General features: G+C 45.4%; 1 protein-coding gene across 1 annotated transcript in view; it reads left to right on the top strand.

Annotated features, from left to right (window-relative positions):
* Window positions 1–2,730: 2,730 nt before the first annotated feature.
* PDE3A (phosphodiesterase 3A) overlaps window positions 2,731–26,941 on the top strand; it is a gene marked incomplete at its 5' end in the record, with an annotated part of 256,323 nt that continues 232,112 nt past the window's right edge. Inside the window, one exon of the mRNA XM_084277536.1 lies at window positions 2,731–3,591. Within this exon, the coding sequence (XP_084133662.1) occupies window positions 2,731–3,591 (861 nt within the window). The remainder of the gene's footprint in view (window positions 3,592–26,941) is intronic.

Genomic DNA, 26,941 nt, shown 5'->3' with positions numbered 1-26,941 from the left:
GGCTTTCAATCATTTAATGAGTTTCAAATAGTCTTGGAAAAAAACCCTTGCTATTAGGCTCAAACCACTATGGTAACAACGATTAGAAAGGTTCACGCTAACCTAGAATCTGTCCAACCAAAAAATGCTGCTGCTTTTAATCTAAAGTAAGTAATTTGTCTTTTAGTTTAAGGAATTAAAGGACTAGTAGACCCTTATCTGCTTTGATCTAAGTACATAATATGTATTTAATGGGGATGTGCAGCAAAAAATAAAGGTTAAAGGTAAGAAGTGTTTATTTCTCTACTTTTTTTTTAATGTTTATGGCTGTATTTGAAGTGCCAACATTTCTGCTATCAGTAAATCTAATCGTAAAGTAACAAAGTGGAGATAAATTAAGATGTAAGTGATTGCTACTTGGTATGAAGGATTAGGCCAAAGGTCTGGTCTATCTGAACTGCAGCTGCTGCACGTGTCATCCAGCATTGCAGTATCAATTTATTTGTGCTGGTTTGATGCATCTAGGCTTTAAAAACATCCAAGAGATTCATCTTACTTATAAAAAGCCAAAAAGGAGTTCGGAGTCTTATCACTCTCTAGGCCCTGACTCTGCTTCTGGGATAGCTGATGCTTGAGGTAGACAGAACCCAGCTATGTTTTCGTAGGTGTATGTGGCAACCTGCTGATTGCTGTCTCACCAGAATAAACTCTAAACCTTTCCAGCTGTTCTTAATCTGGACCCTTAACCTTTAAAAAAAACCCAGAGGCTTTCCATTCCTCAGAGCCAAACTTTGCTAACAATATCTAGGTTGTTTTCAAACCAAGCTTCAAACATAAAAATGACTAATAAATCCATATTCCATAATAGTCAGGCTGGAAAACTATTATTTAAAAACATACTCAGTTTTTACGACCCATTTCTAGTAAAAATCCAAAACATGCTTTGCTAATGCTACCAGTTTGGATATCCAAATCCTGGATGAAAGGCACGATACCCTGATAGATACACCAATAAATACATGAAGGCTATAAATCTGCCTCAAATTGCCTTTTTCTGTATGTGTGAGGGGGAAGAGAGCTGGGAAATTCTTTGTTTTCTCGTCCATTTGTGTCCTGACTCTTAACGCTCAGGAACTTCACAGCTGGTCATTGCGTTCTTATGTAGTTTGCATTACTACGTGCCCAACGCGCTACTCCATGCCCTTCGGTGGGACCCCGGGGCTTTGAGGATCAGGTCCTGGGCTCGCACAGGCTGTGGGGCTGTACCTGAGCCCACTCCTGTGAAGTGCGATTTTCGGCAGCCCAGAGGTCTGGGCCGGAGTCAGCACGCAGGAGGAGGAGCCCTGCGGCGTGAGGAGGAGGCAGGTTTGGAGGAAGGAAGCAGCGGGTTTGGGATGGAGCCGCAGCCTTAGAGATTCGTAACGCTTCGGAGGACGGTAGCCCGCTGGCTTTGGGATTCCAGTTCGGGCTTCCCATTAAAGTAACAGCAAAACCAGTAATAATATTTCATAAACATCCATCTTTCTGTCTTTTTTACGGCCTCGTAATTGCCCCCCCCTCCCTGACAGGGAGATTTATGGCTCGGCCGCCAGCGCCCGGTGGCAAGGGAGCTCCGCCGCCCGGGTGGCACCGCCGGCTCCGGCGGGGAGGGGGGGAAACGGGGCGCTCCCCAGTCCCAGGCGTAGCAGCGGCAGCCCCCGCGGCGCAACCTCGGAGCCTCCTCCGCTCCGGGGCTAGGCAGGGCCAGCGCAGAGGCGCTCTGGCCGTTTTGAAAGTCAGAACACCACCCCCCCGTCAGCTTGCAGCTTCATTATCGCCTTCAACGCACCCCCCAGTCCCATCCTCCCCGCTGCTCCTTTTTGGTTTGTGGTTCTGCTCGGGTTTGGGATTGCTTCTGGGCTTGCGGCAGCCTCCTCTCCCGGCTGCGGGGGTTCCTCACAGCACTTGATTTTTTTTTTTTTTTTTTCCGTGCAAAACTCAAGGAATATCCCGGCAGCGTTCGGGAGCGGAACGCTTTACTCCTCTCCCTTCCCCAAACAGCCTCCCTTCGAGTTCCTCCCGCGGATCTCTCTCTTTCTCTCGCTCTCCCGGCAGGACTTCGCAACTTCTGCCCCTGGCTCCTTTAGCCTTTTATTTACGATCTTAAAAAATATTTTTTCGGTTTTGTTTTGTTGGTCATTTCTCCTTCCCCGCGGTCCGCAACGACCGGGAGGCTCCTTCTCCGCGACCACGGAGCACGGTCGGGACAACCGCGGGCTCTCCGGCGGGCAGCACCGCCCCCTCCTTCCCTGCCTCCGCGGGGAGCGCCTGTGAAGGAAACGATGGCCTAGAAATTAAGCAGCAGTTCTGAGGTGGTACATCTGCCTCTCCCCTGCCCCCCCGTTTCTTCGTCCCCCCCCCCCCCCCCCCCGTGTTTAGGATTTCTTCGCGTCTCTCCCTCTCTCGCACGGTTTGTTTTTTTTTTAAATCGTAATTTACTACCCTCTCTGCGAGCCCGAGGTGGTCGCGGAGGAGGCGAGGTGCTCCCCAGCCTTTCATGCGCAGCGCTGGGCTCTCCGGGAGGACGCAGGCGGGGGGGCGAGCACCGCGCTCCGCAGGAAATGCCGGCGCCGCGGCGGGGAGCGCCCCCGGCCCGCCGCCCCCCGGCAGCCCGCCGCTGACGGGGTCGCTCCCGGCCCCTGTCCGGCTGGGAATAAGCCCCGGGGCGGGGGGCCGCGCTGCCGGGGGTGCCCAGGGAAGCCCGTCGAGGCCATGGGCGGCGGCGAGGCACGCAGCCCGGGCTGCAGCGGGCGCTGCTCGCCGGCGGGGCGGCAGCCCGGCACCCCGCGGGGCGGCGGCGGGGCGGCGGCGGAGGAGGGGGGGCCGGCCTCCCGGGCCGCGCTGCCGCCGCCGCGGGAGACCTGGCGCCGCCGGAAACTTTCCTCGGCGCTGTGCGCCGGCTCCCTCGCCGTGCTGCTGGCCCTGGTGGTGAGGCCGGTGCGGGCGGAGCGCGGCCGGGAGCTGGCGGCGGAGGGCGGCGCGGGGCCGCGGGGCTGGGGCTGGTTGCCCCCCGGCGCCGTGCCCCTGGGCCTGGCCGGCGCTTTCTTCGGTGCGGGCCGCTACCTGCTGCGCGGCGGCGTGCGGCCGCGGACGGCGGCGCTGCTGCTGGCCGCCTGCTGCGGGGGGGAAGCGGTGGCGCAGACGGCGCTGGCGGCGGGGGAGGATCACTTGCTCTCCCTCGCCGCCACGGGGGTGGTGCTGAGCTGCCTGGCCGCCGTGACATGGCTGGTGCTGAAGCTGAGGCAGGGCGTCCTCATGCTCGCCGTGACTAGCGCGGCCAGGACCACGTCCCTCGTCGCCTTGGAGAGGGTCCCGGCGTCCTGGCGGCCCTACCTGGCCTACCTGCTGGGGCTGCTGGGCATCCTCCTGGCCGGCTACGCCGACCGGCTCTGGCCCCCGCGGCGGGCCGCCCCGCTGGCGGAGCCTCCCGCCGCCCCCCCGGCCGCGGACGAAGCCCCGGTGCTCAGGAGGCGGCGGCGGTCCAGCTCCATGATCTCCCCCGAGATGTCGGGCGGCGGCGGCAGCAACAAGACCCACCGGCGGACCTCACTGCCCTGCATCCCCCGGGAGCAGGTAGGGCAGGGGCTGGGCGGGGGACGGGCGACGGACACAGGTCCCAAACTTTCCTGGCGGGGAGTCGGGTCCCGCCGGCGGCAGCGGAGGCGCCGGGAGCTGTGTCCTGCCGGCCGCTCCCGGGTAGAGGGGCCGAGCACGGTGCAGCTTTTGCCCGGCGCCCCGAGGCGCGGAGAGCCCCGGGCGAGTAGCCCCGGGACGGGCTGTGGGCGGGGGAAGCGAAGCTCTCCGGGCACAGCCTGACTTGCGCCGGCTGCGGGAGACGGGGAGAGAGCTCGGGGTTTTCTTTTCTTTTCTTTTCTTTTACAGCCGCCGCCGGCGCTTGCCTTTCTTTAAGCCTGGTGGAAAGTTGGGGGCGGATGGTACCCGCTTGGCTCTCGGAGCTGGTGGGAACCTGCCCTCATCACAGCCCTCAGGTTTCCCAGCATCACTTCCGAACCTTGCTTTTCCAAACCCGTAGTTACCTGGGAAGGTAGCTTAGCCCTGTGTAAAACTTGCTTTAGGTGCGTGTGTGAGCCAAGCAGCTCGTCCTCGGTGGGAGAAGTCCCTTATCAGGGCGAGAGCTTGTCCTGTGAGGCTGGCCCGCACGGTGCGGTGCTCATCTTTGCACTTTGCCTCCCCCGGGCCGTTCCCGTGCGTGCAATCAATAGCTCCTGCCTTGCTGCGGCTGTGGGAGCCGGTGCGAGGCACACGCGATTTATCTCAACTTTGTTTCCTTTAAGAGGTCGTGATTTGAGCTGGGCGAGTGAGAAGTTGCGCTCACCAGCGATGCGCTCTTTCAAACACGCACACCTTCACAGAAAGAAATACGGAAAAAGGAAACACCAAACACTATTGTCTTTACTGCGCAGAGGTGTAGAGCCCTGCCACGGACACGAGGTCAGCTTAGTTCTGTGCTTGAAGTGTTTTATCATTGTATTTTATTTTACTTTGGGGATTTAAGATTGCCCTGCAAAAGGGTTGAGTGTAAACGGAGTGTGGTGAAAGTCAGCGCAGCCCTCGCTGAGCGCTGGAAAGGGCAACCTGGGGGGAGATAGGTGGCAAAGGGTGTCAGGCTTTCTTTTTTCAATTAGTACTGAAATGGATCCTGTGTTCTGTGGTCAGCTGAAGCGTACTGATGTGTACCAAAGGTTTTCTTTCAGATTGCTTGCTGGATGAGCAGCAAAGTATTTTCCAACTGATGGCATCTAACCATATGGTGTGGGTGGCTAGTTTGTTTCTGGAAATGGTTTGATTACATCTCTTTGGGGTTGGTTATGACATTTTCTAGAAGAGGGCCTGGCAATCTTATATACGCAAGGCTTTATTTTACAACAAATGTACTTATTTATTTAACATTTTTTGTTTAGATAAAATAAATATTTACCACAGTGGCCAGGCAAATACAGTGTGAAAAAGTAGAAAGCTGACTTGGTTCTGACTTTAGTAAGAACCAAGAGAGAAGAGTGTAAGAATAATTTGGGAATACAGTATCTAAGGCAAGAAGTTATACTTACTTGATGATGCTAGGTGGTTTTGGTCACTTCTTACAATAATAATTTGTACGGTTTTAAACATAATTTCTGCTCGCTCCTGCACTTCAAATAAAAGCAGCTTTTCAGTTAGTCTTTCTAAATGCAATCATTCAGAGGTTAGGGCTCACTAGTGTGTGACCTTGGCCTTCTCTTTCCTTACAGAGGGAATTTAATCTGTGTATACCTGAATGTTAAACTGGTGATGGATAACAAAGCAGATTTCTCTCCCTCACCCCCCAGCAAACGGTGTGTTACTTAGGGACAGTGGTCGGCTTTGCCTCGAGCATTCCCACTTCCAAGTTGCAGAGCTGGACTGGAGTTAGCTGGCGACTGTTCAGTTTACCCACGGCAGGATTTTGGCAAATTTCTCTGTCTTTTGTTCTCACTTGCTATTAATCAATAGCGAGATCTGGTATTGCTTGCGTCACTGCATGATTAGAAATGGATGACTACTTTTGAGTTTGGGGAGACTTTTTGTCTTTCTTTTTTTTAAGCACAATGTGGCTGTGTGTGTGAACTTCCCTCCCTGAAAGCTGTCCTCTTAAATAAATGTTAGCCAGATAGAAAAATGGAAGAGCTGAAACAAAGCTCTGTAAGGAGCTTGAAGAAATGCTGGGAGAAGTGGGACTCTTGCAGCAAACAAAGTTTGTGTTTATTGCAAAAATCAGCTCCCCGTAGACTTAAAGAAACCATAGGTAAATGTTTCCCTTTTGGATAGGTTTTAAATATAACCTGTTAAAAATAGAGGTGAGGGCTTTATAAACAAACCCAGGCTTTCCCTCACCCCGTTTTTAAAAAATATGTCCTGAATGTTTATGGTCCAAAAGACAGCTTGTTAATATGTTTGGGAGCTGCTAATAATTCTCATCAGAAAACAGATCTGCTTTATTTTTTTGCTTTGAAATACACACTTTTCTTTTGTGAATAACATTAAGCAGAGTTTTAGAGATGTCTCCCATGGCCTCGTCTGTAATCTTTCCTATTTCTGAGCACTTGATTAAGCTTTTTATTTTTCCAGAGTTTGACTCCCTTCCTCTGACTGTTTCTAGTATGAGATTCCATAAACCTTGGGGTTTCTGAATTTATTTATTTATTTTTAATCACACGCATCTCAGGTTATATGTGAATTTTCCCCCAGCAGAATACAGAATTGAAATCTACAAGGCCTTGTGATAGCTGGGACAGCACCTGGAATTACAAACTAACATCACAGAGATATTAGCATACTTATAATTAAAAATATACTTCTGTTTAAGCTGCTAACAGGAGTAGCTGGATATGTGTATGTCACTAAATTATTCCTTCTGTGGAAACATCTTGTCTTAGTTGCTAATCAGTTCCCAAAAGAATTTAAGAAGAAAAACCGTTTCATTAAAAAAACCCCACCATCCAAAATCTAACCACTTTCTTTGGTTGCTCAAAGCACTCTTTGCTGGTCTTTTCCTTTAATTCCATTTCTTGTGGTTGATTTTTGTGTATGTTTTCTCTTTCTCTTAACTTTGGCAATTTCTTTGGATTAAAAGCTTCCAGTTTGTGCAGATCTCATTGAGAAATGCCTGCTTTGTAATAGCCTGATCCTGCTCCCAGCTGAGTGTTGTCTCCCTGTGATTTCATCAATGCCGGCTGAGGATGCTCAGCTCCTTGAGGGCTTACTCACCCAGATTTGAAAGAGGCTGCGGAGAGAAATTGTGAATGGATGGATAAGACATTGAATGAATGAACAAATGCTTTTTCTTTTTCTTTTTTTCCCCCCTTTCCTCGCTGGTAAATGCATGGGTATTACCAGGATGATAGCTTTTGGAGTTTCTTCTTCATGTTTTTGCAGACAATTTTGCTTTTTCCTTAGTGTGTGCAGGAACACACACACGCGTGCGATGGGGATGGGAATGATGACAGAAATGTATTCTGTGTCTTGGCATTCCATGTAAAAATACTACGTGGCCTGTGTGTTCTGGAGGTTGTGCCTCTGATCTCTGTTAATCTTCCATGCAACAGTCGGAAGGGACGATTTTGTCCTGGTGGGCCATAGGAGATAGTAGCTGGACAATTTTAAACTGTGCCAAAGACTCATGAATTTGCTTTTAAGCCTTGCTTGTTGTTTTGTTTGGGGGGAATGGTAAGCTTTCAGCTAACTTGGATTTATTACAAGTGTGTGTTAAATGAGCTGGAGCAGCTGCTGCAAGTAGTTCAATTTGCATAGACTTTTTAGATTTCTTTTTTCCTTAGTCAGAAGACTGTCACAGGTACAGCATACGTCAGGGTTTGAAGTGCTTTCTAGCTCCTGAAACTGGTGGGTGACATAACCCCATACAAGAAGGCACAAGCGAGGAGCTGAGTCTGTGCCAGCTGGAAAGCTCCGATCCATGCAGGAGGTATCACCAGGACAGAAGAGTTTCTCCCTCAGCTCTGATGTGTCCAGCTGCTAAGCCAGCAGCTCCATGTGCAAACTCTCTTTGTCCGTGTCCTTTGGCTCCCAGAGCAGAGGGGTTTTCTACTCATTTTCCTCCCTCCTTTCTCTTTCCTCTTTTCCTGAGGAGCTGTTTTTCTGAACAGCTGGAGAAGTAGAAAGCCGTTTGCCTCGCTGAGGGACATCTGAGGGTCTGTCACTTCTTTGTAATTTGTTTGAGGTTTGGTTTTGTGCTGTCACATCTTTCCCTGCCTCTTTTCTCCTTTTAAAAAGTTATTTTTTTTTTCAGATAAGTAACTTTGGAGTCAGACTCCTGTCTTGCTCCAGTAGCTGCAGAGGGGGCCTTGCTTGATTTGACTGCTTTTCGTGGTGTTCTGGATGGTGACTCTGCCTGTTCCCGGTCTGTAGCCTGGGAAAGTTGTGAGCTGGGACCGTTGTTATCGCTGCCTGTCTGTAGAGTTGAGAAGACAATACTGTAACAGTTCCCATGGTCAAAGATATCTCTTCGGCGATAAGATCTAAGAAACGGGGGAGAAAAAGAAATGTATTTGTTGGTTTTTTTTCAAGGGAAAATTAAGGCTTTATCTGTTCTTCTCATTGTTTGACAGTGAGAGCTTTGCAAGTGCCAGGAATACGTGCCTTCCTTCCCCCCTCCCAGTTCGTCTATCATTCTGCCTTTAAAAAAGGATAGATGTATCCTTATAATATAACCCATTTTTAGTATTACATGTTCTGCCCTTTAGTCTAAAAACAAGAGCAAACAGAGTGCAACATACAGAGATTTAAAATTTTGGAGAAGGCAGATCACATTTAGATACTGAATTTTATGTATATCAAAGTTACTGTCTCTTACTAGACATGCGATGTTAATATGCCATATACCTCCTCCGGCTAATAAGCTTTGTTGAGCTGTAATTACTCTGATAAGATTTACTGGCATTACCATTTAGGTCACTAGAAACTCAAGGAATACGGAGGAGTTATGTCATCTGGTGACTTGCTGAAACACAACAGTGTAAAATATTTAAGGCTTCAGGAGAAAAAAAAAAAGTCACCCTGGGATTCCAGATGTAATGCTTTATTTTCTTTCGCCTGGCTTCATTTATGTAAAGCTGCTCTACTTAGACCTTTTTCTTTATATTTTTGTTAGCCTCACAAAAAATGTACGAAAACCTGCTGCCGAAACTCTCATGATTGGTTTTGAATCTATTTTTGTTAATGGGTTAAATCAAGAAATGTGTATTACAGCATATTGGCAAAAAAAGAAAAAGTAAAATACAGTAGTGACTTTCTGCTCTTTCTGCCTGAAGTGTGAAAATGCAAAGCCGGGGAGCTGAAAGAAATCCTGTGTACGCTGGGTTGTCATGTTAATTAAATAAACAGCCAGAACAGTGACCCTGTGTATGAAGTGTGTTTTGAGAAGCTTGTTGGGGGTTGGAGGGGAAAAACAGTGACACATGATGTTTTGGACGTTAACTGCGACATTTGTATGAATTTGTCCTAATCTGCTGTTAGTGTGCTTACGTTCCAAGTCCTTATTTTTTTTTGCAGGAGACTGAGAGACAGCTGTATTTTGCAAACTTAAGGAATATTTCTTGGTTGTTTTTTTTTTCTGTAAAAAGTTTTTTTATATATATATATACACAAATAAAATTATAATCCCATCTTGGAAGCGGAAAGGTTGCAGGGCTCTGGTGCCTGCAAACCGCAGGGCTGGAAATGGGGGGCCAAACTGACTGCATCCCAAATGGTTTGAGAAGGAGAGAGACACTGCTGCAGAATGAAAGCTTTGAGCCAGTTGCTGTGGTTTTACTTAGGTAATCTAACGGGAGAGGCACAGCCTGCGGCATGCTGCTCCACGGCTGAGGAAATACAGGTAGAGACTCAGCTAGCAAAGTGGAAATCGGGTTTTCTCTCCTGTGTCGGAGCGTCGCTCGGAAATAAATGCTATTGGACAGTGTGGTGCTTCAGGTCGGTTTGGTTTTTGTGGTGGTTTGTTGGTTGTCTGGTTGGTTGGTTGGGGTTTTTTTCCCCTCTTCAACTTGACTTGCTCTGCTAAGCCGCGGCTGGAGGCACGGCGGTCACGTCAGGAGTCCTCTGCGTCGGCGTAACGAGTTGAGGAGTGGGGGGTGAATATTAGAGAAGGTGAAACGGGGTGTCTGTGCAGGCTTTAGCCTGCGGGGAGGTGCCAGTGCTTTCCCTTCCCCAGCCGTCTGTGGAGACCGAGTGAGGTGGCGGGAGGGGGAGAACAGCCCAGGCCCCGATTTACCGAGCCTTCCCTTTCAGTCAATTAATTATTTATTTAACGGAGCGCGTGAGCTGCTTGTCTTCCCCTCCGTAACCGCTGCGAGCCCGTTATCGTTGCTGTCGTTTGTCGTCGTCGTCGTCACCGTCGCTATCGGTGACGACGCTGCCTGCGGTCACCGGCCGCCCCGCGCGGCCGGGGGGTGACCGGGAGCCCCGCGGCCGGCGCTGGCGGGGCCGGACCCCTAGAGGGCACGAGCGCGCCGGCACGCGCCGCCGCCGCCGGCCCCGGCCAAATCAGTTAAAAAAAATGTAAGAAACAAAATCTGTCCGTGGTACTTAACTGAAGCCTTTACATACGTACACCCACGTATTTAACATCCTCCCCTCCATACCCCGCCAGCGCAGTTGCGCCTGTCGCTTCTCAAAGCCCCTCGCTGGGCGCGGGGGGCTGCGGACGGCGGCCTGGAGCTGAGCGCCCAGGTAAAGCGCCGTGAGGTAGGGGCGGGTCAGCAGGCCTCAGCAAGGGCACCGAGCTTCTCTAAGCTGAGCGCTTTGGGCCTGCTGACCGCAAAAGGCATTGGAAGGAGGGCGGCAGCGGGTTTTCGGCCTTCGAGAAGCCAAGTTGGAAGCGTGGTTGGAGGTCGTGCTACAGAGAAGCGGCGACCTTCGGATCCATCAAGAACCCAGAAAAATAAGACTAAAGCGCTGTTGCTTTATGCATTGTGGCACCTTGTGACACATTAATAACTAAACCGTGAAACAGCACACAAGGAGCGCAGTAGCGGAGGGTGCTGATGGACAAATGACCCTTTGTTACTATTGAACGCAGGAGGTGGCTGGATGCTTTCCTCATGTCACCCTAAGGGTTGCCGAAGGAAAGGTAACATACACCGTGCAGGAAAGATACTGGTTATGAGGGTTTGGTTGGTGAGAGTACATTGTTTAACTTTGGAACCTGTCAGGAAAAAGACTGTGCCAGCTGGCAGAGCTGATCACCAAAAAGGTCTGTGTGTGTAGTATTATAGTGAAATTACATGAGCAAAGTCCTGGTGTGGGCTGCTGTGTTGGGTTTTGGTCAGCTGCAAGGAGTGGTTGGGGCCCATGGGTAGCTCAAACCTCTGATCATACTCAAAGAGGAGATTAGAAAGTTAAGTAGAAATAGATCTGACAACTACTGAATAGCTATCTTCCTGAAAATGGAAGAATGGATGGGAATTTGAAATAGAGCCAAAACCAGCCCAAAAACTATTCCCCAGCCCTTTAGTTTTAAACTGGTAGGAAGAAGTCTGGATGTGTGAGTTACACATTACAGGATTAGAGTGTATTTCTCTGTCACCAGGTGTGAGGGAACCTATTTCTAAAATCCTTAGACATTTTTATTTATTATTTCTTGAAGTTTAGAGACTTCTTGTGCCAAGCAGGTTGAGGAATACAAAAAAAAATTTTTTTTTAAACCTGATGCCAGTTGAGAAGGAATTTCCTAACTGGATACTCTGTTGTTTGATTTAGTGAACTTATTCATGCTCTATCTGAAGAGTCCACTGAGCAGGAATTACCGCTTCATGACTGTGTGTGTATTTTTACTACAATTAACTACTGAAAATAATTAGGGACAAGATATTTACAAGCATTAATTTAGCTAAAGGCTTTCCCTTTTCTCCTTCACAGAGCTGGAAAAATATGAAGCCCCTACGCATCAGAAATAGCTCAGACCATAGCTAAGGCTTCCCTGTCTAATGCTGCTTGCCCACCAGTGAAATATGCTAGGCTTAAAGTGACTTATTTGCATTTTGTATTTTGTAGGTTGCTTAAGTTGGCTTTGTTTTGTAGTAAGAATTTATGCTTTGGTTTGAATTTTAAAATAAAATAAAATTATATGCCTAATTCCACAGGAGTGATGCTTTTCAGGCATACTCTGGATGCTTTTCTGATGGCAGCTGAACTCCCGAGACAGACTGTGATGATGGTTTAAAAGCAACCACTCCTCTTAGACTGGCTGGTCATCTTCGCTTTTAATGAGGCTGAGATATTTCTGTAATATCTGATGTTGACGAGGTCTACTGGAAAGCTGTATCACTTGCTGTGCTTTGAGGATCCAAGTCTTTGATGGCTGTTGAGTTTATTTTTTGTTTTAAAGAAGCTTGCTGTGTTTTTGAATAAGATTGCAGGCTGGACTTCTTCGTGTAAATGATAATACAATAGGGGAGCAATTATTACTTCACTTCAAAACTGAACACTATTTAACCTGAGCAGCATCCTTCTGATGCAGGTTTGATTTATCTTTCTGTAAGCATGATATTGAGATGAATTTCAGAAAGGGAAAGAATTGAGTGTTTGAATGGCAAAGGTTACCTGTCTCTTCGAATTATTGCACTTCCAGCTGGTTGATGGTACCTTGCTGGCATCTCCGTGTGTGGGAGTTGTGGCCACAAGTGATCACCAAAGTTACTCCTCACCCTGAAATACAGATAGTTGTACTAGTCTCTTGCGCTTACGTTTTGCTGTACAGTTTTAAATGAGCTAAAGTATGTTTGTGTTTTGGTACCTGTGTTAGGTTGATCCTTAGCAAAAACGTATACTCCAGTTTGCCTTAAAATGAGAATGTGGGACAGCTGAAGAACCTGGAGTAGTGGGCTCTCAGCCCTGCAGTGGCAATGAAGCCACTCAGGTGGCAAAGGCACCCTCAGGACCATGTATGTCTGCTGTCTGACCAGCAATGGATGAAGGCAGTTAGAAGGGGTGATGAAAGGTTGAGAAGCTATGTCCAAACAATATTTTCTCCGCTTCTGTGAGCAGTAATCTAGATATGCTTTCCCAAGCTTTTTGTTGCCTGCAGAATAAAACCTGTGAAACCTTGTCTATGTTAATGTGTTAAGTCTCAGTTGAAATGACAGTTGTAGAAAGGTGCAGTCCGCTGTGCAGAAAGTGTAGATGAAGAAGGGCTGCACAGCACACCTGATGTGCTATTCCCCCTTGCCTCCGTTATTGCAGTTTCAAGTGCTTTTATTACAAGATTCTTTATTTCTTTCTTATTGTAGCCTGGCAGAACTGACCCTCTGACATCTCTAACTTGATTTTCCTTGCAGAGTAGGCTATGCTGCTGCATTTCCACCACATTCCCCATTGCAGGCAGGGCTGTTTCTGTAGGGGTGATACTGAAATCCTTTCCCTGATGATCACTTGGTGAGTGGCAAAAAAAAAAAATATTGTTGGATGCTGGTAGAGTTAATTAGGTGCATTTCTTTTCGGTTTTACTGCTGATCCCAGCCACTGGTTACTCTTGATGAGGTCTGTCAGCTGTATTTTGTGTTGATAAGGAACGTAAGTGTGTTTGGGAACATTTATAATTGCAAGATAACCGATAAGATATTTCACATGTGGCTGGAGTTTTCGTTTGAGGCTGTAAGTGAGATTGTTACAAGAATACCTGCGCTGAGATGTAGCTCTGCTTCTTACTCTTGTGACACAACAAATACCTTAAACTTCTCCAGGAGGTCGTTCAGCGATACTTTAAAGCTTATATTGTGCAAGTCAAGGTTTGTTAAAAATGCTATTTTCTTACGTTTGTTTTGTAGTGATTCCTGATAATCTCCTCCCTGCCTCCATGGACTTGAGTGGGAATTGAGAGCGCTCAGTCCTCCCAGCGTAACAGGCCGATCCTTTCAGTTGAATCATTAGTGCCAGAGGAGGGTGTGTTCCCATGTGCAAATCTGCAGATAGCTTTTTTTTAAAAAAAAAAAAAAACGCAAACAAACCCAGATAACTCTCTTTTATTTTAAAGTAAGTAATTCAAAGCCAATGTTGGTTGTGCTGTTCAAAATGTGACTTGAGACCTGTAGCATGTTTTTATAGATGTGTGGGCACGTGCATTTGTATTTTTTTATATATATATATATCCCTGCATGTGTGCAATACAGAATAGTATTGTGTGGCCTAGAGGGTTGGAATTCCTTCTTTAACACTGAAGGCACAGTGTGCAGCATGAGTTACATATGACAGCATTCCTTCTGGGTATTTAGCTGTCTCCACAGGCAGGCACGTTTCCTAATATGCCAGCCTGGAACCATCACTTGACTTAATATTTGTTCTAGTTTCAATCTTTCTTTTTCTTTCTTGACTTGCAAATGTGTGCCAAGTTTTGCATCATTTTTCTTCTTCAATTTGTAAATACCCAAGCCGTGATTTTGATCAACCAATAGATACTTGTACCTCAGTGACTCATTCTGTTCCGGTATTTAACCTGGAACGCGGTGCTACAACCCAGTTCTAGACGTGCCAAGCCATGGCGGTGCCTTACAAGGGTATCTGCGGTGCCTCGCTAGCTCCAGCTGTGACGTGGAGCTCGGGACTGTCTGGACAGGAGGAGCTGATAACGTCCCTGAGCGGCCTGAGCTGGCGTCCTTCTCGTCAGCATAAACAGGGGTTTGTGCAGCCGGGAGCCAGGTGAAATAAATAGACAACTCAGATTTTTTACTGATAAGGCTGACGAGCTGTACAGGGTAAAACTCACCTTGTTACATGTAACAGGTGTATTATTGCAGTGATATACCTGTTCTCAAGGAAGCTGTGAACTAGTTAGCATTTGATATTTATTAAGACAGTTCTGAAAGTTTATTTATTACAACAGTTCCCTGAAATTGGCTGCGTTCCTGTTGAATCTGAATTCTGTATGAGGTGAAATGTTGCAACATAATTCATATGCCATTACCGACTTCTTTTTTTAAGACCAGCTTCATTCATATGCAAGTGCCATTCTTAAATGCAGTCCTAATTGTCTACTGATTATACAAAACTGCAAATGAATAAACATTTTCTATTAAAGGACTTAATGCCATACTTCCCCTGTGCTTGCGAGGAACTGCACTGTGAGGAAGACTCCACCAGAGGTTCAGAAGTTAGAAGGGAGTGAAGGGTGGGAAGGGAGCCCTACTCTTTCAGGTAAAAGTCTTCTGCTCAGAGTTGCAGAGTGTTTGCCTTTCCTCTGACTTGTGGAGAGGCAAACACATCTAATACTGCCCAGAAGCAGGCAGGTCTACCTGTGGATGTACACAGTTCGGTTATGTTGCGCAGCGCTGGCTCTGTGTGCACCTCATCAGAGAATCACAGAACCTTAGGAGTTGGAAGGGACCTTGAAAGATCATGTAGTCCAACCCCCCTGCCAGAGCAGGATCGCCTAGGCAATATGACACAGGAAGAGACCTTACAGAGGCAGTATGGAGAATCTGCTCAATGGCAAAGAGAAATACTGTCCGTGCCATACTGATACTGCAAACTGACCTCTGGGTTGCTGAATTCAAAATGCTGCTTCTTACTGAGCTTGCTGTGTTTGTGTCAAGCGGTGTAATAGAGGAGCATGGGATAATAGTGCAACAATTAGATGGGTTGGGGTGCCAGCGCTGAAGCACATATTCCAGCTTAAATTCCACTCGAGGATACAGGCCTGTTGTTTCCTCTTGGCAAGGCACCTTTGGAGTCAGAGCCAGCTAATAGGAAATACTGGGCACTGGGGCTTAACTGAAGTTTAGGACATGTAAACCTAGCTAGCTCTCTGGGTACATGTGATGTGGTGAGACAGAGAGAGAAGGCAAACCCAAGTGTTTCTTGGAGACTTCTTGAATATTTTTGTCCATTAGTAAAAATAGTCTATCTGCTTCCTATTAAATCTATCTAATCTTTATTTCTGCTGTCTCTTCTACTGTGTGTGGTGTATAAATGTAGCCCAAAAATGTGTGATGTTCTTATTCAGGGTTGATGGATAGTGCATGCTTGTGTATTATTCCAACACTTTATCTGCTGTTATCCTTGATCTAAAATTTTCTTTTCCTCTTGTATTATGCATAGACAAGTGAGAAGATCCTTAAGATTAGCTTTAAGATTTCCTTACTTGGGGTGTGATATGCCACTTGAGCAGGCCTTTTTTGGAAACCCAGAATTTTCATTTCTTGAAATGTTGTCATGCGGAGATCTTTAGTTTTTATTATTCTTTTGGGAACTGCAATTGATCTGTGACAAAAAGGATAAAATTTTTGGCCATGAATTAGTTCAGCTTCTTAATGGAAGGGGATTTATGGCTGAGATATATGTGATTATTTCATGTTCTGATTTGCTTTATATATTGTCTCTCCTCAAATGAAAGTGGAAACATGATGCTGAGGAAATATATTGATTTTTAAACAGAACTCAGTGTGGTGCAGAATTTACTGATAGCTGGTAAAAAAAACCCAAAAAAAACAAACAGCCCCCAAAAAAATCCTGGGCTCGTGGGAGCAATGACAAAACAGTTTCATTTACAGTCATTCATTGTACTCATGAGAACTTGGCCTAGGGGCCCCCCAGGTCTTTTATTTGGTCAAGGTTTTTAGAACTGAGATAAAAGTAACAATCAGATTGTCTTAATCATTCATAATAGCAGGTTTGGGAGATGAGAACTTTAGGCAGCAACTTGATAGCCCATGGAGTTGCTTTCTATCTTGCCTGTGATCTTAATGGATTGCTATCTAAAACAGAGAATCAGTGTTTGCAGGCGTAATTATGTTGTACACTGTCTTTTGAATGCTTGAATTCACAAACTCAGATGCTTTTAATTAAATTTTGTATATCTAACTACTGAAACGTATGTAGAGGTTTTTGGGTTTGGTTCCCCCCCCCCCCCCCCCCAAGTGTGTGTTTAATAAAAATCAAACTTAAGAGAAATGTCATACTGATGCCCATGTGCTTCCTTAGCGCCGCTCTTCTGAGGTGCGATGAATGGTCAAATGTCCCTTTTCCATCAAGGAATGCTCACATCAACAGCCTCATTGCCTATCTTCTCACCCAGCAAATCTGAAACCCCTTCCCTCTCTCATGGAAGACAGGCCAAAGAAGTTAAGGGTGAGCTTTGGACACTTGATTCTGCTTGCATGTGTAAGAAAGGTGTGCAGCATTTGTTTCAGACTGTCTGTGGCTGACATTCAAGAAACACGACAGTTTTGTCTGGTGGTACGTTTTTTTTCCTTAGCTCATCTCGCATCTTTCCCTTCAACCAGATTCAGGAGCATCTGGTGATCTTGCTTGTTTGCACTTGGTTTTCTTTGGTTTGAGGGGTGGGTATTTGTTTGCTGAGACAGAGATATCCATGCATGGGTTTGAATCTGTGGAGATGCTCTCTGAGATTTTAAGGGATGATAGAGTTACCTGGCTCTAAATGCAGAAGCTTGAACGCAGAAATTCATTGGTGCATGGGAGGAAGTTTCCATGCATCAAGGACAGGTATGCTGTGGTCAACGTATGTGATATGAACATAAAGGGCTTGTAAAATAAGTATAATAATAATAATAAAAAAGGCAGTTTCAGATAAATAAGCACAGGTAAAATTTCCAGTCAGTGTGCGAACTATGTCTTGAGAGTATATAAATATATATTGGAGAAAGATGCTCATTGTTCTTTGATTTGTTAATACCAAATCAAGAAATGCCTTTAGTTGATTACCACTGCTACTTCCCCTCTCCCTGTCTTTATTTTTTGGGGTTTTATTGTTTTCCCAGAGTCTCTTAAATCTAATGATTGATTGATATATATATATATATTTATTTAAAATCTTTTGCTTTCCATAGACTGTAATGGCCTTTCACCTTTAGGGACTGTTTGTTCTTAGTGATGGCTGGAGTGATAGTGCGGCTTGTGTGACATCATAAACATTTGTGTTGGCAGTCCTTCCTCATGGATGATTCTGAAGTCTGACAGTGGTGAAGATGACTAAGTAGAGACAGATTTATGTGGAAATCTTATTAATACCCATAAAATAGAGAATGAAGGCATAAGAAATTTGGCTCCAAATAAACAACCAAAAAATGCTCTGTTCTTAGAAGCATTTGGCATAGCTCCATCATGCCTTTTGTGGGAACTGGCTCTTTGTCTGGCCTAATCTTGACTTTTTTTTTTTTCATCCCCCCTTTTTTTCTCTTTTTAAAGATTAGTAAAGACTTCTACTTTTCCCAAACTTTCTCACAGTAGAATAAAATTAATTTTCACTTTGGTAATGCACAAATCAGTTAATTACTTCAACGACGATTTAAAACAGATGTCTTGCCTAGCTTCTCAGCAAAGATTTAACGGTAGCCTTACTGTGAGATCTTTCACTGCCACCAAATGTCCCTAGATGTTTTACAGTGCTCATCATCAAAGCAGTTTATGAAGAAGGGAAAATATTTGTCAGCTATGGCATGTGATGGCTGGAGAGAAATTGTATCAGAGATGTGAAATCATAATTCAGTTTTCTGGTACTTGGATCTAAAATCTACCCCGACTTTTTAAAGAACAGGTTTGAGCTTCACAGCAGAGGCTTGGCTGTTCATAATGGGGTTTATGGTAGGGGGTCCTAGTGGGGGGTCCCTTTTTGATTCAGCTTTCTGGAAGGAGAAAGTTAGCAACTAATTGAGCATTGTGTGTTTGTTCTGTCCTGCATCTATATTCATTTTACCCAGCCTGTAGTTCCGAGAGTCTCACGGGATTCCCCGCTGTTGCTGTGAAGGCTCCCAAGAGCAGTGCCCTGCTTGGCACACCCGGCACTCTTACTTCATGTCTGCTGTTGGCAACAGAAGCCCCTCTGTCATACTGCTGGAAAGAAAACCTCTTTGGTGGTGAATATTGAAAATGCATGTGCAACAACAGGAGCGAGGGCAACAGCGCATGTTGGAAGAGACTTGACAGAGGTCAGATGAAAGGGTCTTTGTAGGAGTTTTGGTATGGGTCTTGGGAGAGGTGCCTGTGATGCTCGGTGCCTGCTAAAACACACACACGGTCATGTCTGTGTGGCTGCAGTAGAGTTTGCTACTTAGAAAATTCATCTTGATACTTGCTGTAATACATAGTATGTACAGGCAAAATTCTTCTGTAAATGAAAAAAACCTGCGTGTTTTCTTTGCATGCTGGCAGAGCTTTTTGTCCTGGAAATGATTTCTAATATTCTGAACACTGTTTCTTCCCTCTTCCTGTTGAATGTGTAATTCAAACAATTTCTGTTTTCCTTTAAACTGTTACTGTAATGACCTAGGCATGTAGTTTGTTGAGACATTGTGTTTTAGATCTTTAACTGATCCATGCACTGGTGAGTGTCTTGTACTTTTTCCCTGTGTGTATTATTTTTCCCAGCAAGTGCAATATGCCAAGCTCACTCCTGATGTGAGCACACACTGATTTGGAATAGGAAGCAATGAATTAGCTTTTAGGGCTGGCTTATGAACAAGATCCTGTTTGTTATTTGTTTACGTCTACTTCTTGAATGGGTGTAGTTTTTAGGCCTGCTGTGAGTAGCTCTGCTGAAATTGTAAGAGTTTCAGGAGGACAAATCAACAACAAAATGAAGGAGAAAATGTAAAAGAATCCTTATCTGGGGGTGAAGATTGATTGTTTGCCAAGGTAAAAATCTTCACTGTGAGCTGTTTATCACCAATCTGAAGAGAGAGCTCCAGATTCAGAGGCACTCATCCCTTTCCCTCATCTGGTAGCATGGGAAGTAACCTGTGTCGAGCAGCTGTAGGTGGGACTGATATCCTGCAAAAAGCTCGTTGTCCAGGAAGTGGAGTTACATTGGATCTGCTCTGCTCCTGTGGCGGTAGCACTTACTGTGCTCCTCATGTTCTTCAGATGTTCCACAGTTTTTTCTATTATCTTTTGACAAGATTTCAAAACTACTGTCTACACCCATCCTCTGCATCTGTTCTTGTGCTTTTGCATCATTTTGGAGAGCAGTAATGCTGCAGGAAAATACATTGCCTCAGGCCAGTAGGTTTCATTAAGTGGATTAGATGCTTCCAAATAGAGTTGCCAGTATTGAAGTCTTTCATTCCTTTGGTGTCTGAATATCAAATGACAAATTGGTGTCCTCTCTGCTAATCATGCTTAGCATCTCTTTACTTTTAGAAAACCCTGTAGGCTTCTTGCCTGATGCTGTGAGGTGTTTCATGTTCAGCTTGTGCTGAACTGGGTGAGAACTGAGGGTATTTGGCATCCCACGTGAATTAATATGATGACAGATTAATCCTGTGTTAGCTTTCACCTTAAATGTTGTTGTGGAAAAGCTGTAGAGACTCATGTCATTTCTTGCTGGGCCAGAGACATGGTTAGAAGGTGAGTACTGAAATTGCTAGCTTTTTTAATGATGAGCTTCTCTGAGTTGATGCCTTCTGAGTTAAAGGGTTACAGTGTGTATCTCCATAGCTCTCTAGGAAGCAAAGAGTGAGGGAAAGCCTGAGAGCTTTTCCTGTTGGGTGGACTGTCTCTTGTTTGCCATACTTGAGGCAATTGATACACTAAATTGAGTGAGGTGAATTCATGCCATATTCTTCTCTGCCCCATCTAGCTTCCTTGCTGTAGCTCTGTGATATATCTGAGACCAGCTAGCTTCAGCTGGTGCAGAATTAGTGTGCGGATTTGGATAAAACTCAGTTTGAAGGGAAGTGTGATTCTCAGTCTGCCCTTGTTTGCCATGGAGGCCAAATGCATCGCATCCGGCCTTTGCTGGATGAAGCCTGCAAGTCCAGAGTTCCCTCTGAATTCTTCTCGTACTTTACAGCTCCTCCCTGCTTTGTATATACAAACAACATTCTTTGAGAAGACTAGAGGGCGGAAATGGCTATGAACAAAACCCATATCTTTTCTGATATGTCAGAAGATACCAGAAAAGAATAGTGTGCTCCGTGTCTGCTGGTAGCTGATTTCTTTTGGTTCTATTTATTCTGTAGGAAAAGAAGGCTTGGTTGGGTATGAGCGAAAACTTTTCTAACAATAATGGTAATAAAGCACCACAACATGCTATCTAGGGAAACTTCATGTGTGTACCTGAGAGGTTCTTTTAGAGTAACAGCCTTTCAGGTGTTTTTCCAAGTGGTTCTAGATAACTGCTTTTTCTTAGGCAAGCACAGTTGTTGCTGCCAGTGTTTCCCCCCAATCTTCACTGCCTCCACCTGCTTGCAGGCTGTCTCCCCACTGACACCAGCATCCTTGTGCAGTGCCCCTTCCTCTTGCTGTTGGGATACAGAGCCCAACCGGCATACCTGTTTATGTTCCACTCACTGCCCAGTGTGCGATGCTAATGTTCCTCTGCAGCCTGGAGCTTGCAGTCTAATCTGAGTGTTACAGAAGAACAGATCTCTTGTGTCTCTTCTGGTGTTGCCCTTCTATCAAGTCCACTTGTTAGCTTAATGCCTTTATGGCTGCCAAAAAAGTGTGATGTGGTACAAGTGAGATGAAGTGGCCAGGAGTTGTTAGGCTTTGCGTGTAGGGTGGTTTCTTAGCAGCCAGATAAGAGATAGCAGTTTGAAGGACACAGCAGAGCACTGGAGCAGATCTCCTGACCCTTGATCACATGAGTTACCAGTATCAGATTTGGGAGAGAGCTCCCACAGGAGAAAGGGCCTGGTGATGACTGCATGCAGGGTACAGCACATTCTGTGCACTATTCTCCACTGCCCAGCCCAGTAGGTTTTGTCTGCTGAGATTTTAACATGCTTATTGTCAGATTGTGTTGGGTTTGTTTTGTTGTTTTTTTCCTTTTCAAAGTAATTTCAGCCTGAACTAACTGGATGGTTCTTAAAGGCTGTTAAAATCTCAGCATGCCAGCTGTAAAATTGCCTAATCAACTCCAGGAGATAATCTTTCCTAGGGGAAACCTCGGAATGCATTGACTGTTAGTGGGAATAGGTCACGTGCCTCCAGGTAACTTTCTGGGAAGGGAGTCTTGTCAAAACTGTATCTGTCTGCTTTGTTAAGAACTAAGTAGCTGGTTAGTGGGACCTCTAGTAAAAGCTGTCTTTTACATTTGTGTTAAATCTTAAAGCTAATAACTCTCTTATTAATGCTGCTCAGCATAGAAATAAAGCAGCTGTTGGGACTGTCAGAGGCTTTAAGTAAAACTGCAGATTGGGAAGAGTTTCTAGACTTTATCAGTTGATGAAACTCAGTGGGCTATGGCAGTGCAGTCTGCTGTGCAGTTTCTCCTTGTGGTCGGTGAGTTTGGGCCCGAGGACTAGTTTAGAGCTTTATTTAAAGTGGGCAGGTGACACCTGGGGGAGATAAGCTGTGACAAGAACTAAGATTTTTCATAATTCTCCTGTAAGTCAAATGATAAAAAAATTGTGAGTTTTGGTGTATCAAACTTGAAGAATAAATGAATGCCTGCCTTCCCATGCTGAACTCCAAAATTCAGTGGTGGAAATGCCGGACAATGTAATTCGGAAGTGATGCTGGCCATATTGGTGACTTAAAATACCTGGTTAAAACTACTTCTAAAACTAACTTCCTGGTTAAAACTGCTTCTAAAACTAACTTTGAAATTGCAAAATTAAATAGCTCTGAAATACACTAATGCTTCTTTAGATGTCTCACCTTCTTTCCTCTGAACTGGGGAAGCAGAAGGAAAAACACCCAGCAAACAGGCCAGTATGGCTCAGATTTAGGCTTCTCTCGTTCTGGCACTTCTGCTTGTGAGCTTGCACTGGGTGCGGGGCTGTGGAGTGAATTCCCTCCTCCACGCCTCTGGCTCTCCTGGGTGCCTGTGGCTCTGCACTCTAGGAAGTCTTTGGGATCCTGGGCTCAGTAGTGAGAGAGCAGGGTTGTGCTGGGAGCTCAGCAGTGCAAACGCAAACAGCGTGTTTCAGGACCAGGTCTATGTTACGTAGGGAATTCGATGGCAAAATGGGAGTGTGTATATATAGAATAAGTATATATGTATATTTTTAATTGATGTGTGGGTACATGTGGGCCTATTAATAGATGAAAATAAGGAGAGGGGAGAGAGGAAATAAAGCACCACAGCTGTGATTTATCAAGATTGACATGAAAACAAATATTATTCTAGTAATCAGAGGAAATTCTTTGTAAAGCATGTACAAGAAAGGTATTTTAACCCACCTCAACGATTTCCTGCCCAACTATATCCGAAGAAAATCAGACAGACTTCTCCCCCCACCCCCCACCAAGGGTCACTTTTAAATTACTCTTTCTCCCCTCCTCCATTTCTATTGACGTTGGGGGGTTTGTTTGCTTTAGATGTTTTTGTTTGCTCTCCTCAAATGCTTCTTAACTGATTTTTTGACCAGGCCTATAAAACTGTTTATAAAAAGTACAGTTAGGGAAGGTTGAGAGGGGTGGGAGAAGTATTTGGTTCGACATTTAACTGTAAGATGTACAGAAGCTGAACAACAGTGATGTTGCCTTCTCTGAGCGCTGTAAGGCTGGGCAACTTGATGTGCTTGCCCAGTGTGGTGTTGTGTTGCCTGTAGCAGTGGAGGAGGTGGTGAACCTCGCTCTGTTTTGGTCAATCACTGCTGAGCTGATGTTTGGGTAGAGCACCAGCTTTTCTGCACCTGGTCAAAAGAGGAGAAAAGAAAAACGTTACCGTTTCTACAGCATCACTGTTTCTAGCTCTTAAACATCTGAACTCCAGATAAGGTTATGGGAGAAAAATGGCCAGGCACCTCACCTAGCCAGAGAAATGGAGATAAGCAGCTCAAGCGAAGTCACCTGGAAAATGCCTGGTGAGCCAAGGGATTGAATCTGGCTCTTAAAGCGTTGCAGGTTCATCTTGTTGAACTTCAGTTGCCTGAGGGTGATACTTTGCTTGAGGACCCTGCAAGTTCCTAAACCTTGTTTGCATCCAATTATTTATATCTTTATTATTAGAAAGGATTTTTGTAACTCTGTTTAATAACGTTCCTGATTCAGTCATCTGTCAAAAAGTGGGAATTAAGGGAATTGCAGCCGAAGGCCTTCATTAGGTGAAAAAAGAGGAGAAAAAAAAGGAGAAAAAATAAAAAGAAGAGAATGCTACCAAAGAGGATGCTTTACTTTATACTTCCTAGAGACGTATCCCGCTTCTTGTTGGCAAAAAGACTTCTAATGCCTTGTGCTAATAATAAGCCTTCCCTCTCAGTGTGTATTGCAAAACCACAAACGCACCATTTATCTGCAGAGAACAATATTAATTATTTGAAGAGTCTGGTTAGCATCACCCATGACCTGGCTTGATTAAAAAGAATTTTCCCCTTGAAAAGCTATTCGAATGTTGTTTCTGAAAGAAGCTGCAGGTAGTAAGAGGGAAGACAGAAAGAACATTTGCAAGAGCTGTAACCTTGAGCGCCTTTCAAGCCCACACTGATCACGTAGATTGGGAAAGAATGATAGATGGGAACTAGCAAAAGACTTTAGGGTGAGGCTTTTTATGTATTTCTCCTGTGATGATCTTAACATTTAATGATAGATATTTTCAAGCATCGGTTTATCATCTGAATATGTTGCAGAAGGCTACATTGTGGAGAGAGGGGAAGGAATGAGGGACAACTGTTTCTGTCGTGTTGAAACGTAGCTTTGGCTCCGGCTGTTAAGGAGGTAGAGAATATTGCAGGAGTCTGTGGTGAAGGGGCAGTTTCTGCTGCGTCACAGGTGAGCTGGTCTCACAGGGAGCCATAGGCATTTCTTTGGGGTTTTCCCTGGTAGTTAAAACCACACTGGGACACAGGGCTATTGGGCCCCTAAGCCTTATGCCCTGGATACAGCAGCCGCTGCGCGTGCCGCACACCGCTCTGCGTGGCTGTTGTGCCACGTGTTTCACGGTGTGGGCAGAGCCCTAGTGAGAGCGGTCTGTGGAGCACACTGGTTACTGAGGCCAGTAGAAGGAGGACAGGGACAGGAGAGAGCTCAGTCATTTCCTGGTGTAGGAGTGGAAGCCAGTGTGAAGGTAGAGGAAATTGATCTTGATGTGGGAACAGGTTGGGAAATTGCAGGGAGAGATGGAATATCTTTGGAGAGCTGCATCAGTAGGGTGCCTTTATTCAGTGTCCTGTGTGCTAACTGGGGCTAAACTATTGTTTGGGACTTAGATTTGACATCAGTTCTTGCTTGTTGCTTGATTGCTTTTGGCAGGTTACATTGAAGTATCTGTGACATACATTATAAATTGAGTGAATGTGGGGTTTTTTTCCTTTCTTTTGCTTTATCAACTTAGATCTTAAGTCTAGCCTGGTGTAAGAGACTTTTTGGAAGAGGGTGTCAGGGGGAATGAGCATGTGGTAACAGTCAGTACGTAGGTAGCTGGTCTTACAGGGTGCTTGTAGTTGCTGGAAATGACATAAGAAAATACTTCTGGAGAGTGCCACTGCTTTACAGACCTTCAGTGACTGAAAGGTGAGGGATTTAGCCCAGGCATGGTGCAGTCTTAGTAGACTGACAGGTTTCCAGGGCCTGGTCTGTTTTCATTATGTTATGTGGCAATATGTTAGCTGGTGGTCTGGCTCACTCAGGACAGAACATAGTGATCCCTAACCTGATGCTGCCTGGCATGGTGCACTGCTCTAGAGAGAACGGGAAACCCCACCTTGTGCCAGGCTCACTTGAGACATTAAAGTCATTCCTGCTTATGTACTAGATGCTGGAGGGAAGCGATGAACCCCAAAAGTACTGATGCTACTAAGAGAGATCAGGAAACTTGATGAGGTTGCCAGCATATCATCAGTGAGTCCTGCTTGTCCCTCTTTTCTGGGCTGTAACTGGGCAAATAAGGCATGGTAGAATATTTTACTAAGGGACCAATTTGGCCTAGAATTGAGTCTCTTTTGGTGTTCATCTATTTATATGGATAGATACAAATTACTATTACCTCCCTTGGTAGCCTGCCATACCTACTAGACAGATGTGTGGTGAAAACACTTCTTCAAGAAACTGGCTGCAAGTCTAGGGGGGACTTCTGGATGCATTTTTTTCAGGAAGATTGGAAGTGGTCTTTTTTCGTTCTGCAACAGCACACATTGTTGCAAATTCTTCTTCATTTCTATTGCACTCAAATACTCCTGACTTCTAGGAAATGCAAATTATGCAGGATGGTATCACTGGGGTGAAACCAGTCTGTATCAGCATCTCCAGCATATCCACAGTGTGGCTGGCACATGCACCCAGTACACCCTTGGCAGGAGGGAGCCTACCTTCACATGCTACCTGCGGGCTTTATCTTTCCTGAGGATACTCTTGGTGCAGTGCAGCTCTGCTTTATCTTGCTTTGTTCACATTGTGGCTACAGATTTCTCTGCAAAGCCACCGCTTTTGGTCTTTATTACCATAGCTAAGTGCATTAAAGTAGGTTGGAAGCCTGGCAGTAGCCTTGCAGTTGACATTTAAATCTCTCACTTCCCTCCACCCCCCTACACCCCACCCCCCTTTATTTATTTATTTATTTATACTAGCATAGAAGCCTGAATTATGTTGTTTGACTAGTAAATGCTCATCCTTCCTCCTGCCTCCAAAGATGCTGCTGAGTGCTATGGTGGAGATGTGGAGCAATTCTTAAGGGTCACGTAGGAGCTACTTGATGCTGGCGGCTTTCTTGGAACTGCACGAGCAGCCACGGGAAAACGAGTTGCAACTACTGGCCGCACTTGCTGAGCATCAACCCATTGATTTCGCTGCTGATGCACAAGTATCTGTTCCTTGATGTTTCATTTCTTGCTTCAGATTTAAAACCCTAAAATGCCCTGTCAGTTGTCCCACCGTGTCAGGTCAGGCCTGTAACTTCTTTCTTTTATGGCAGTGGATTATCCTGCTGACAGTCCTGCGTTTTCCTATGCGAAGGAGATGCTTGTGTAGTTGCTGAAGGCGGTGGTGCTGCAGGCGTGCTTGGGGCTGTTCCAGTGCAGCTTATATTGCTGCTTCCTGAGCCACGTGCCTGTGTTGGTGGTATTCAGGTTGTTTCCAAAGGTGTTAGCAGCCTGGTGTGTGGGTGCTCTGGTCCACCGGTATGGGTGGAAGCAGGGCTCTGCACACAAGCAGTTAACTGTGGCTCAGCTGTTCAGAGGTAACACCTAGTTCAGTCACCTCAGTTAACTTTGAAGCGTATGGTAAATTTGATGAAATTAATAGGCTTGTACTCAAAGCATTGCATACAAAGAAGTATTTTATGTTCCAGATGTTTTAAATTGCCTCTGTATTTATAAAAGGGATATTTAATCAAAGTAACTCTGAATAGCATTTTGACCAAAACTGAAATATATTTGGAATGTTTGTGTTGGGGAAAATGCTAGTAAAATCTTACTCTGCTTGATACGAAAGATTTATATCAAGACAACTTTAAGTAAGCACATTATTTGATTTTTACAGAGTTGAAATGTAGGAAAAGGGAGATGAGAGAACCTAGGATTAACCATGGTGGGGAAAAGTC

This window comes from Gallinula chloropus, assembly GCF_964237585.1.
Source record: "Gallinula chloropus genome assembly, chromosome: 1".
Taxonomy (NCBI): Eukaryota; Metazoa; Chordata; class Aves; order Gruiformes; family Rallidae; genus Gallinula; species Gallinula chloropus.
This window is presented reverse-complemented; position numbering and strand designations above follow the sequence as displayed.